The following is a 12348-nucleotide window of genomic DNA, read 5'->3' as shown; positions in this document are numbered from 1 at the left end:
GCTGAAGAGCTGAGGGACAGCGCCCAGGCCCAGAGTTCAGGCCCCACGACCGGACCCAAAAAAACAAATATGGCAATCTTCCTAAGCCAAAAAGGGCATGCAACACGCTTAATAGAAGTGTTAAAGGAAAGTATTAAGATTTGTTGAAATGCAACATATCTTTAATGGAAGTTTTGAAAAACTGAAATGAAAAAATTTTAAATCAAAGTGAAGGGGCTGGGAAGGTGGCTTAGGGGTAGAGTGCTTGCCTTGCATGCATGAGGCCCTGGATTCAATTCCTCAGTACCACATAAACAGAAAAAGCCGGAAGTGGTGCTGTGGCTCAAGTGGCAGAGTGCTAGCCTTGAGCAAAAGAAGCTCAGGCACAGACCCAGGTCCAGAGTTCAAGCCCCATAACCAACAACAGAAAAAATTAAAATGAAAAATTTAGTGGAAAATGAGTAAAGCAGAGTACTTATAATATAGCATGAATAAGATCTAGTTTTTAGTGAGCAGCATTTATCTGTGCAGCGGTAATTTTAGTGATGGTAATGTAACCTACTCCATACAGTACAGAGCCTCAGATGGAATAGATAAATTTGAGTAATTTTAGAGCACTGAATTCTATGCATCTTGAGCATTCGTGAGTTTTCTTCAACATTGATCTTCTTGAAGCCATATGCCTGCAAGGTTCTACTGCGTATCATAAATAGTACTTCTATTAAACATTAAGATACTGCTGGGCTCAGAAAAGGATTTAAAAATATGTAGTGCAACTTCAAACAAAAAGCACCTGCAAAGCACAACAAATGCAGAGAACAGCTTTTCTCCCAAGTTCCATTATCCATTTAAAGACTCCGCCAAAAATGAAAACAATCTATTATCTTCTTTATTCTCCTTAGTCCATCCACGAAGACTAAATTTTTATCACAGGAAAAAGAGATTCAAGGTCAAGCATTATACCCCAAGGCTAGTGGAACACTGTCCCAAGTTACTATCTTCTCTTCAGACATATTCATCTCCTCTAAAATCATTTGTCTCCAAAATCACCTATGGATGCCCAGGTCTCCCAATCCTATGAAGGGCAATGAGCTTCCAAATCTCATTGCAATATTGGGTGCTCTCCTCCTGTGAACAAAAATGTGTGTGTGTGTGTGGGGGGTGTGTATGTGTGTGTCTTCTGAACTTAAAAGTGTGCCAAGAGACTCCCCTCGACTGCAGTAAAAGGTAGAGCTATAGCAATTTCATTGGTGTGATCTTTAAGCATGGATAGATGAAATCTATCAGGTTAGAAGCTCACACAGGCAAATCCATATGTGGGTATTTGACTTCCAAAAGAAGTGTGAGCTGGAAAAGGGAAGACATGTACACATATGGAGAACAATCTAACACAATATGACATCTCAAAATCAATTGTAGATAACTACAGATCTAATTATGAAACAAAAAAAATGGTCTACAATTTTTTTCTCTTCTTTTTAATCTCTGTATTAATGTATATTAACTATTTTTTTCCTCATAAGAATTTCATATGCAAGTTGTTGGGAGCAAATTATATGGTAGTTAACAGAATATTCAGAAACATAATGATGAGCTATGTCATTAATATTTCTGGTAATACTTCTAACAATACTAATTGTTGAACACACATGTCTCATTTGTCCTATACTTTACCATGTAGAAACAAAGCTGTTCTTCCAAGGAATGAATACCAAATGTGATTACAAGCACTCACTTACAAGCTAAGCAGCCAAGGGAATGAACAGTGCCAGTTACTTTTGGTTCTCAGTGTGAAATCTATCCTTCGTTACTCTATTTTGTGATGAAGTAAATTTTGTAAATGTTCTTCCTTCCCAGGAAGAATGTTAAAGATTTATCAGTAGAGGGATACCACAAGGAGGAAGGTTTTCTCATCCTTTTCTCCAGCTTTGGAGCCCATCTGCATCTTGGGGTAAAAGGTGAGGGAGGGGAGGTATGGTTCTTGTTTCTCAGGACTGGTCATGGGTTCTCCTCCTACCAGTCTGGCCCAACTCTGACCTCAGGCAACTCTGACCTTCTCTTCCATTGGGCTGCAACTAACATTTTCCAACAAAGTCTGAATTCCAGTGTTGGAGATAGGGTCTCCCTTTCATTTATTCTCCCTTAGGTGTAGTGTGTTCTCCCTTATCCTTTTTGGTAGCTACTCCTTTCTACAATTAGTAATTCTTTAAACTGTACCTGTAGAAAAATTGACTATCTTTAAATAAACTAAGATGCAACTATTACTCCTAGTCCATATCAGGTAGTGATCGTATCTTATTGGTATCATACTGATTATACAGCCAACTGCTACTAGGTTCCTTTATAACTATATCGACAGAAGCCAAAAATTTATTTGATGACTTATAGGCTAAGACTTGTTTTACTTATATTAAATCATAATAATCACAGTACAATAACATCTGTCATGAAAAAACAAGTCCCTTACCTAGAAGTATTTTATAAAATAAACTTTTGATGTGCTATGAAATTCACAATGGCAACATTAATGCATACCATATCTCCATATTTATAAAATTCCATACATTCTCATCAACTGATGTCAGAAACTTAAACTTCAATGTCTTGATTACAAACTGATGGGTACATTTTTATAGCCAAGTAATGGCTACAAAAAAATCTCAACCATTTAGAACACCAAAGCAGGGGGAAAAAGTATTAAAAAGATGGGCTGGGAAGGTGGCTCAGTGGAAGGAAGAGCGCTTGCCTTGCATGCCTGAGGCCCTGGGTTCCATTCCTCAGCACCACATAAGCAGAAAAAGCAGAAGTGGCACTGTGGCTCAAGTGGTAGAATGCTAGCCTTGAGCTGAAGAGCTGAGGGACAGCGCCCACGACTGACCAAAAAAAAAAAAAAAAAAAATCAAAAGAATCCTAAATATAAATCCTAAAACATAACCTATATAACATCAACACAAATTTCTATCTCAGTGGCTACTCAATACAAATTCAGCAATGTGAATTTTACAAATACAAAAGAAAGAATACTCAAAAGGCTTATATAACCAAGAATATATATTGCATTTGTAAAAAAAAAAAAAAAAGTCAATTGTTTTTATTATACTCACCAAGAATTGTTTCATTTAATCAAAAAGCAAAGCTTTAGGAATTTAGATGCCAATATTTAAAAATGATATCAAGACTGAGAGGTCCAAACCTTGATATTTAATAGGCTGCTAAATTAATTTAGCTGCAATTTCAAGTCTCCATAAGCATAATTTGAACTCCAAAATCTGAAGAATTGTTAACAGAAAATCCTCTAGGAAAACCACATTTCACTATCATCCCAAACCTTATTCTCTTCTTTTACTTTTAATGATAATAATTAAAATCTGTTCATAATTCACAACTTCTTTTAAGAGCCAGGCACTATCCTAAGAAATTTATGCATACTAATTCATGTATTTCCCAAAACAAGCCTATAAAACAGGTTCCATTGTTGTACCCATTTTATTTTATTGCCCGTCATGGGACCTGAACTCTAGGCCTGGGCACTGTCCCTCAGCTCTTCAGCTCAAGGCTTGCACTCTACCACTTGAGCCACAACGCCACTTCTGGCTTTTTCTGCTTATGTGGTGTTGAGGAATAGAACCTAGGGCCTCATGCATGCAAGGCAAGCACTCTACCACTGAACCACCTTCCCAGTCCTGTTGTACCCATTTTATCAAGGAGCAAACTGAGGCACAAAGAGATTTTTAGTAATCTGTCCAAGATGTGGTAGAGTACAACATGAATTCAGGCAGTACAGCTCTAGAGTATGAACCTTTTTAGAAACTTTTGTGGATAATTTGAGTAGGAGAGCTTATAAAGAACTATATGACAACATTTATTTTCCATATTTACAGATGAAAATCAAAACTGTCCAGGAGGGGCTGTGAAGGTGGCTCAGTGGTAGAGTGCTTGCCTTGCATACATGAGGCCCTGGGTTCTATTCCTCAGCATCACATAAGCAGAAAAAGCTGGAAGTGGTGCTGTGGCTCAAGTGGTAGAGCGCTAACCTTGAGATGAAGAGCTGAGGGACAGCGCCCAGGCCCAGAGTTCAGGCCCCATGACCAACAACAGAAACTGTCCACTAGTGTAAGTAGGAAATGAAGAAATTAGGATTTTAATCTGGCTTGCCTTGTTCCTGAAACCATTTTCTTAACTATTATAATACATTGTTTTTCAATAGTAACAATAAATCCAAAAACCACTAGATGAAGCCGAACAACTCTCATGAAACAAAGTTCAAATAGGGAAAAGATACCATATCATGGTGTAAAATTAAAAGATTACAGCCTCAGAAATATGAAACATTAGTTGATATTGTCAAATATCTTCACATTGCTTAAAGAATATTTAGTGATTGGAGGCATGGATCAGTTGGTCTTAGAGATCCTGCCAATGAGCAAAAAAGGTCAAGTACCAAGTATGTGTTCTGGTCTTGGTTAAAAAAAAGAATATTTAAAAAATATAGTATTAGGGCTGGGAAGGTGGCTCAGTGGTAGAGCGCTTGCCTTGCATGCCTGAGGCCCTGGGTTCCATTCCTCAGCACCACATAAGCAAAAGGAAAAAAGCTGGAAGTGGCGCTGTGGTTCAAGTGGTAGAATGCTAGCCTTGAGCTGAAGAGCTGAGGGACAGCACCCAGGCCCAGAGTTCAGGCCCCACGACCAGACCAAAAAAAAAAAAAAAAGTTAATGTAGCTGGGCATAATAGGACATACCTATAATCTCAGCATTTGGGAGGCTAATAATACTAGAGTATTGCAGACTAGTCTGGGGTACAAAGCGTGACTGTTTTAAATAAAAGTTAATATACACTTACCTGCAAGGAGGCAAGACCATGGAGTCTTTCACAAGCACAGATCCAGAAAGCAGTATATACCAGCATCTGGCAATAGTTTCTGAACTGTTCAAAGATAGAAAGTAAATGATTAAACAAACATGTTCATCTGTATATGGATTTAGTTAAGTACTTGTTGAAATATACAACACAATAATAATAATAATAATAATAAATACTGATAATAATAATTAATACTGTAAGTAATTAAAAGTAGAATGCTGGAAATTCAGAGGTTAAGACCTTATATAAACCATGATCACATGAGGGGAAAAAAAAAAACAGGAAATTCTTAACAGGGTCACAGAAATGTGACAAACACATTACTTTGAAAAAGAAATGCAATGAACACAGTGAAAATACTTTTAGCCAGGCACCAGTGGCCCATGCTGATAATCCTAGCTACTCAGGAGGCTGAGATCTGAGGATTATGGTTCAAAGTCAGCCCAGGCAGGAAAGTCCATGAGATTTTTATCTCCAGTAACCACAAGAAAACTGGAAGTGGCACTGTGGCTCAAAGTGATACAGAGTTAGTCTTGAGTACAAAAGCTCAGGGACAGCGCCCTGAGTTCAAGCCCCATGACCAACAACAACAACAAAAAAATCCCCCACAAACTTTTAAGACAATATATAGAATCAGCCCATCTTAGAGGCTGTGATAAAAATTGTCACATAAATATGGAGGCTTGGGCTAGGAATGTGGCTTAGTGGTATAGTACTTGCTTAGCAAGCATGAAACCCTGGGTTCGATTCCTTAGTACCACTAAACAGAAAAAGCCAGAAGTGGCTCTGTGGCTCAAGTGGTAGAGTGCTAACTTTGAGCAAAAGAAGCTTAAGGACAGTGCCCAGGTCCCAAGTTCAAGCCCCAGGACTGGCCAAAAAAAAAAAAGGAGGCTTATTGAGTACCACCAATAATAAAAGTATAAATATTTAGGTTTTTACTATCCAATATTACATTTCACTGTTAACTTTTATCAAATGAATTCTAAATAAGGAAAAATCTGGAAAAACTAAAGCATTTGGTAAAAAGTAATTACTTGAATAGGAAAATTATAAAGCATCAGATAGAAGTTATGTTTAATGGCTTTATGTTTTAAAAAAAATACCAATTTACTTATAAAGCCACAAGTCCTTTAATATGGCCTTAATTTTTTCATCTATGATACTGATTGGCAGTAAAACTTTTTTTTTTGTCGGTCATGGGGCTTGAACTCTGGGCCTGGGCACTGTCCCTCAGCTCTTCAGCTCAAGGCGAGCGCTCTACCATTTGAGCTACAGCACCACTTCTGGTTTTCTAGTGGTTTATTGGAGATAGGAGTCTCCCGGTCTTTCCTGCCCGGGCTGGCTTTGAACCGAGATTCTCAGATCTCAGCCTCCTGAGTAGCTAGGATTACAGGCGTGAGCCACCAGCGCCCGGCTGGCAGTAAAACTTTTCAAGAAAAAAACCACACCATCATAATCTCGGGGATGGCTGTCATGAAAATGAGAGATTTTCTTTTTCTTTTTGGTGATTAGTTGGGGATAAGAGTCTTTTTTTTTTTTTTTTGGCCAGTCGTGGACCTGAACTCTGGGCGTAGGAGCTGTCTCAGCTCTTCAGCTCAAGGCAAGCGCTCTACCACTTGAGCCACAGCGCCACTTCCAGCTTTTTCTGTTTATGTGGTGCTGAGGAATCGAACCCAGGGCCTCATGCATGCAAGGCAAGCGTTCTACCACTGAGCCTCCTTCCCAGCCCCGAGAGATTTTCTTTTACAAGATGCCAGAGCCAGGCAGCAGTGGTTCACGCCTATAATCCTATTCAGGAGGCTGAGATCTGAGCATCGCAGTTCAAAGCCAGCCCAAGAAGGAAAGTCTGTCAGACTCCTAAAAAGCTGGAAGTATCATTGTGGTAGAGGGCTAACGTTGAGCAAAAGCAGCTTGGTGACAATGCCCAGGCCCAGAGTTCGAGCACCAGGAACCACCAAAAAAAAAAAAAAACACCCCCCCCCAAAAAAAAGGTATTACAAATAGTTGATCCACCAGGTGGCTCATGTCTGTAATCCTAACTATGCAGGAGACTGAGATCTCAGTTCAAAACCAGACCAGGAAGGAAAGTCGGTGAGACTCATCTCCAATTAACCACCAAGAAGCCAGAAGTGGGGCTGTGGCTCAAGTACTGGAGTGTTAGTCTTGAGCAAAAAAGGTCAGGGACAGTGTCCAGGCCATGGTTTTCACATACCCACACATACACATGACATAAATAGAATAAGATAGAAATACAGTAAGAATATCTAACTGAGGATTTTTATGCAGAATTCATAAAAGATATTATTTTTAATTAATTGTCCTAAGGGGTTTCATATTTCAATGTGTTTATTTAAGAGCACAATGCATCTTCATCAATGTAATTTGACCTCTTTTTGAACTTATGGATAGAATCTTGTTTACAAATCAAAAGAAACAACACAATTAAAATGATCAAAAATTTAAATTAGGATTTCACAGGCTATCAAAATAACCTATAAAAACATGAAAATCAGGCTAGAAGACATAGTTCAAGTGGTATACTGTCTAGGAAACACAATGGCCCCAGTTCAAACTCAAGTATTGCCAAACGAACAAGAAAAATATGGAAGTCATTCAATACCATTTGTAAACAGAAAAATGTAAAATAAAATCATGAGACAATGAATAATCAACAGAATGGCTAAATTCCAAAATAAGCGAAAAATGGTTATAATAGGAGTGGAACAACTGAAATATTACTATACACAACTAATAGATATTTATTTATTTTTGTTGGTCATGGGGCTTTAACTCTGGGCCAGGATGCTCTTCAGCTCTTCAGTTCAAGGCGAGCACTCTATCACTTGAGCTACAGCACCACTTCTGGTTTTCTAGTGATTTACTGGAGATAGGAGTCTCATGGTCTTTCCTGCCCCAGCTGGCTTTGAACCTCGATGCTCAGATCTCAGCCTCCTGAGTAGCTAGGATTACAGGTGGGAGCCACCGGCGCCTGGCTGGTTTAACTTTTAGAAAACTGTAAATCTCTAGCAATTCCTAGAAAGCTGAATAGGAGGAATGAATAGAGTACAAAAAGATACAAGCAAAATGTTCACAATGAAGCTTATTTACAATAGCAAAAATCTATAAGCAATCCACAGATGTAGTGACAGTAGAATGAATAAATTTACATTATAGCAATAAAAAAGAACAAATGCAAAGCATTAAAGAACCTTGAACTGATATTTGCTATGAAAAAAATCTTAAGTTAGTCAAATTATTTTGATCCCAAAATTCAAAAAGAAGTCAAATTATATTGATCAAGATTCATTATACTCATGAACTGATAAGTTAAATTGAAACCCCTTTATACAATTAAATTTAAAAATAACACACACATTAAATTAACTTGGAGTCATTGAAATTTGAATATTTGACCATCTTTCCAAAACAGTTTTCCTGACCCTTCTAGAAAGCTCATTTCATTAGCAGCAACAGTTACAAAGTGTATATACTTTAAAAACTTTGCTGTACTATTTTTTGTGTTTTATACATTTTTAAAAAATGTGTTTTCTGCTCAGGGGCTCACGCTCTTGCTATCTTGCTCAAGGCTGGCTCTCTACCATTTGAATCACACCTCCCCTTACAATTTTTCTGCTGGTTAACTGGAGATAATGGTCCCTTTGATTTGTCTACTTGGGCTAGCTTTGAGCCTCAATCTTTATATTTCAGCCTCCTGAACAACCAGTACTTGGCTTTTTGTTTTATACTTCATAGTTCATGAATATATTTCAATTTGCTCTACAAAAATTGTCCACCATCAAAATAGTTTCAATGTTAAAAGTCAAAATTTAGCTGGGCACTGGTGGCTCATGCCTGTAATCCTAGCTACTCAGGAGGCTGACATCTGAAGATCGCAGTTCGAAGCTAGCCTAGGCAGGAAAGTCTATGAGACTCTTATGTCCAATAAATTACTCAAAAAAAAAAAAAAAAGGTTCAAATGGTAGAGCACTAGTCTTGAGCACAAAGAGGCTCAAGAACAGAGCCCAGGCCCAGAGTTCAAGCCCCAGAACTGGCGCAAAAAAAAAAAAAGTCAAAATTTAAACCAATGTCGTTAACTTAAGCTAATCATGAAAATACTTACCAAAAAAGTATCTGATTGCCACTGTATCTCTCATAGCGTGCTCTTTCAGACATTAACCTAGTATTAAAAAAGTACAGATTTTGAAAATTATTTTATCTTAAATCCTGTTACAAAATTCCATCATATCAACAGAAAATTATCAATTCTAAATTTTCACTAAAGTACAAGTGCTTAAAATATATATAGTGAAATAATAGTTTTATAAAAGAAAATAGTATTAAGTGGCACCAACTATAATATTCTTGTGATGTAAGAGCTTTCAATCTACCTCAAATAATATTCTTTTTTTTTTATGAAAAACTGTGTAGCAATCTGGTCTACTACAGTGCCCTGGTGTTACTAACAAAGGCATACTAACACCAGGAAAAAAATATGTAAATTTGTTTGCATTTCAATTTAATATTAATAAGTACTCCAATTTTCATTTTCTTTTTTTCTGTCAACTTATTTGATATACACTAACTTGAATTATATGTGTATGTGTGTGTTCATAATCAGAAACTTGAGGTATACACAGGAAAAATAAATTTTAAAAAAGGGTTATGGATACCTAACATGTTTAATAAATGTTATATGAAAAAGTTAGTAGTAGGCTGCGAAGGTGGCTCAGTGGTAGAGCACTTGCCTTGCACGCATGAGGTCCTGGGTTCAATCCCTCAGCCTCACATAAGCAGAAAAAAAAAGCCGGAAGTGGCGCTGTGGCTCAAGTAGTAAAGCACTAGCCTTGAGCTGAAGAGCTGAGGGACAGCACCCCAGGCCCAGAGTTCAGGCCCACGACCAAACCCCCCCCCCAAAAAAAGTTACTAGTTAGTGCATTAAAGCACCCTCAAGTATTTTAACAAATAGAATCACAATAGTGTAAGAGAAGAAGCAATTAAAGTTCAAAAAATGTATTAGTCTTGTTCACAGAAACTTATACTACATCAAGGGTCCTGTTTTTTCCACTTTAGTAAAATATGGTGATAAGTAGTAGCCATAAGTGATGGAAAAATGTAAAGACAATCTAAAATATAATTAAATTTCCCAACGGTCAGATAACTATAGCCTTGTAGAGAGACTAGACCTAGAGATAGGAATTTCTCATAAGTAATCTCAATAATCATTCAAGCCCCAAGGCTAATCCTGGTACTCTCATCAGAGAGAAAAACCCATTTTCAGTTTATTGAACATTTGTAACAGGTATTTAATACTATTTTTGCTGCCATCAATAAACTAAAACCAAGAGGAAAGCCTGGCACTTGTGCTTACATTTTGTGTCTGTCTTCGTTCTATTAATAACATTTTTATTGCAGGAACTAAAACTACCCCTAAGGAAAGCAGTCTTGCAGGATAGACTTTTCCCTAATGAGGATAATTACCAATCATGCTCATATTTCACCTTGATGTGGGAGAAATCAGCTAATGGGAACTAGATTATTCCTCTCAAGTGGTGACAGTGGTTAACAACTTCTCTTAAACCTGGGAGAATTAGAACTGAGATAATGTCCAGTCAGGCTATCCCTGTAACCAGGACTCTTAAAACTATGCATACCGCTGTCCTCTATTTAAACCTAATAATCAAGTCTGTACCCCAAAGATGCCTGAAGATGAATGAAAGTGCCATATTTCCATGGGATCATGCCACATAATCTCTTTGTCTATGATGTTTCTTTTCCTGTCACTTTCACAATGTTCTCATCTTGCATGATTTTTCTCACACAAACAGCAAGGACTGAAACTAACCAGCAGGGCTAAATTTCTGATAATACCATGTCCATCTTAAACATGTAACATAATATCAACTCAAAGTTAAAAAAAAAATAGAGGGCTACTGTTTTTAACTAACCAGCACATACTCAGAGAGCACTGAACTCTGCTTTATTTTTATTTTTCTTAAACTATGAGCAGTCTTTCTTGGCTCTTTCTTGCTGAAAACATACTTCAGTAGAGAGGCATTAAATGACCACCTAAAGTCAAGCAGCTACCCAGTTCATTAATTTAACATTACCATGATTTATTGTATTCAAAGTATTAGATTGTTTTTCCCCAAGACCCTACCCAAAGCAACCCCAACTGATATAAAACTCAGGAAAACTAGGCATCTAATCTGTAAGTATATTCCAAGTATCTAAAACAGGAGGAGGCTTGTAAAATAAATAACTACAGAGCATATGCTGTGTGGTTAAGTAAGGCACATACTTACCTCAGTTGATGTTCCCTGAGATTTGATAGTATTTCCATTCCATGAAGGTAAGAATAAATAGTATTTAAGTCCTGTGGAACAGAAAGGTTTTTAGATTACTTTTCATGTTGGCATTTAAGAAAAGTAATGACGACTCACAATTCTGATTGTAAACACACAATTCTTTACTACAGAGCTATATTAAGTATGGAAGAGTCACAGTAATCTCTCAATTACAAAAGACTGGAAAGGTAAGGAAGATCCCTTCTACACTCATGGCGAAGGACCACTACTCAAATGCTGTTTTAACCATAATGGGTTAAACAAACATATCTATCTGTTAAAAGCTTACTAAGTTGACCCTGAAGATGAATTTAAGTGTACAAAAAGGATAGATTAAAAGAAAACAGGTTCACGCCTATAATCCTAGCTACTCAGGAGGCTGAGATCAGAGGATATTGGTTCAAAGCCAGCCCAGTCAAGAAACTCAGTGAGACTTTGATCGCCAATAAACTACTAGGAAAAAAAACCAGGAGTGAAGCTGTAGCTCAAACTGTAGAGTACTCGCCTTGAGCTGAAGAGCGTAGGGACGGTGCCCAAGCCCAGAGTTCAAGCCCCATGACCGACAAAAAAAAAAAGAAAACACAGTAGATAAAACAGGTCTATAAAGTATCAGATAAATTGATTGATAAATCAATAGTTTATATTTGATAAAGCAAATTATATTTTCAAAGATGGCCACAAAGATATTTCTCATGTCATATCTACACTTCTGCAACAGAACCCTGTCACTCCTCCATCAAAAACTGGAATCTGTGTGCTTTCCTGGGTCGGATTTGTGACTTGCTCTGACAGAAAGGCTGCATAACTTCTGAGATTTTAATACAGTGAGACTAGCAACATGGTACAGAGATCCAAGCCAGTCTCGGAGAAAGAAAAAGGCTCCCTGTAATAATACCAATGAGATGTCAACTTAGACAAGCCATCCTACCAAGTGAATGGAACTGAGAATGATCCAGTTCAAAGGTCTGTGGGACAAAAGATGCAACCATACAAACAAAATCTGCTAAATGGAATAATATAATCCTGGCAAAAGCCTGGCTTACAATAGATCCACTGTACCTAGAGATCCATCTAATAATGGTTATTCTTTATCCCCTGTATATACTTGGAAGTGAGAGTAACTTCCACAGTGGGATCATGACCTGTTTTATACTAAGAGCTGGGC

The 12348-nt window shown here is 37.5% G+C and overlaps 1 protein-coding gene across 3 annotated transcripts in view; it reads right to left on the bottom strand.

Moving 5' to 3' along the window:
* Positions 1–12348, bottom strand: part of Rapgef6 (Rap guanine nucleotide exchange factor (GEF) 6) — a 147888-nt gene that overhangs the window by 111162 nt on the left and 24378 nt on the right. For all 3 annotated transcript variants that reach the window (XM_013033804.1, XM_013033807.1, XM_013033806.1), the window contains exons 2-4: positions 11142–11212; positions 8960–9016; positions 4819–4902 (exon numbers count right to left, since the gene is read on the bottom strand). In XM_013033804.1, coding sequence (XP_012889258.1) covers positions 4819–4902; positions 8960–9016; positions 11142–11212 — 212 coding nt within the window. The remainder of the gene's footprint in view (positions 1–4818; positions 4903–8959; positions 9017–11141; positions 11213–12348) is intronic.

This window comes from Dipodomys ordii, unplaced genomic scaffold (assembly GCF_000151885.1).
Source record: "Dipodomys ordii isolate 6190 unplaced genomic scaffold, Dord_2.0 Scaffold177, whole genome shotgun sequence".
In the NCBI taxonomy this organism is placed as follows: Eukaryota; Metazoa; Chordata; class Mammalia; order Rodentia; family Heteromyidae; genus Dipodomys; species Dipodomys ordii.
This window is presented reverse-complemented; position numbering and strand designations above follow the sequence as displayed.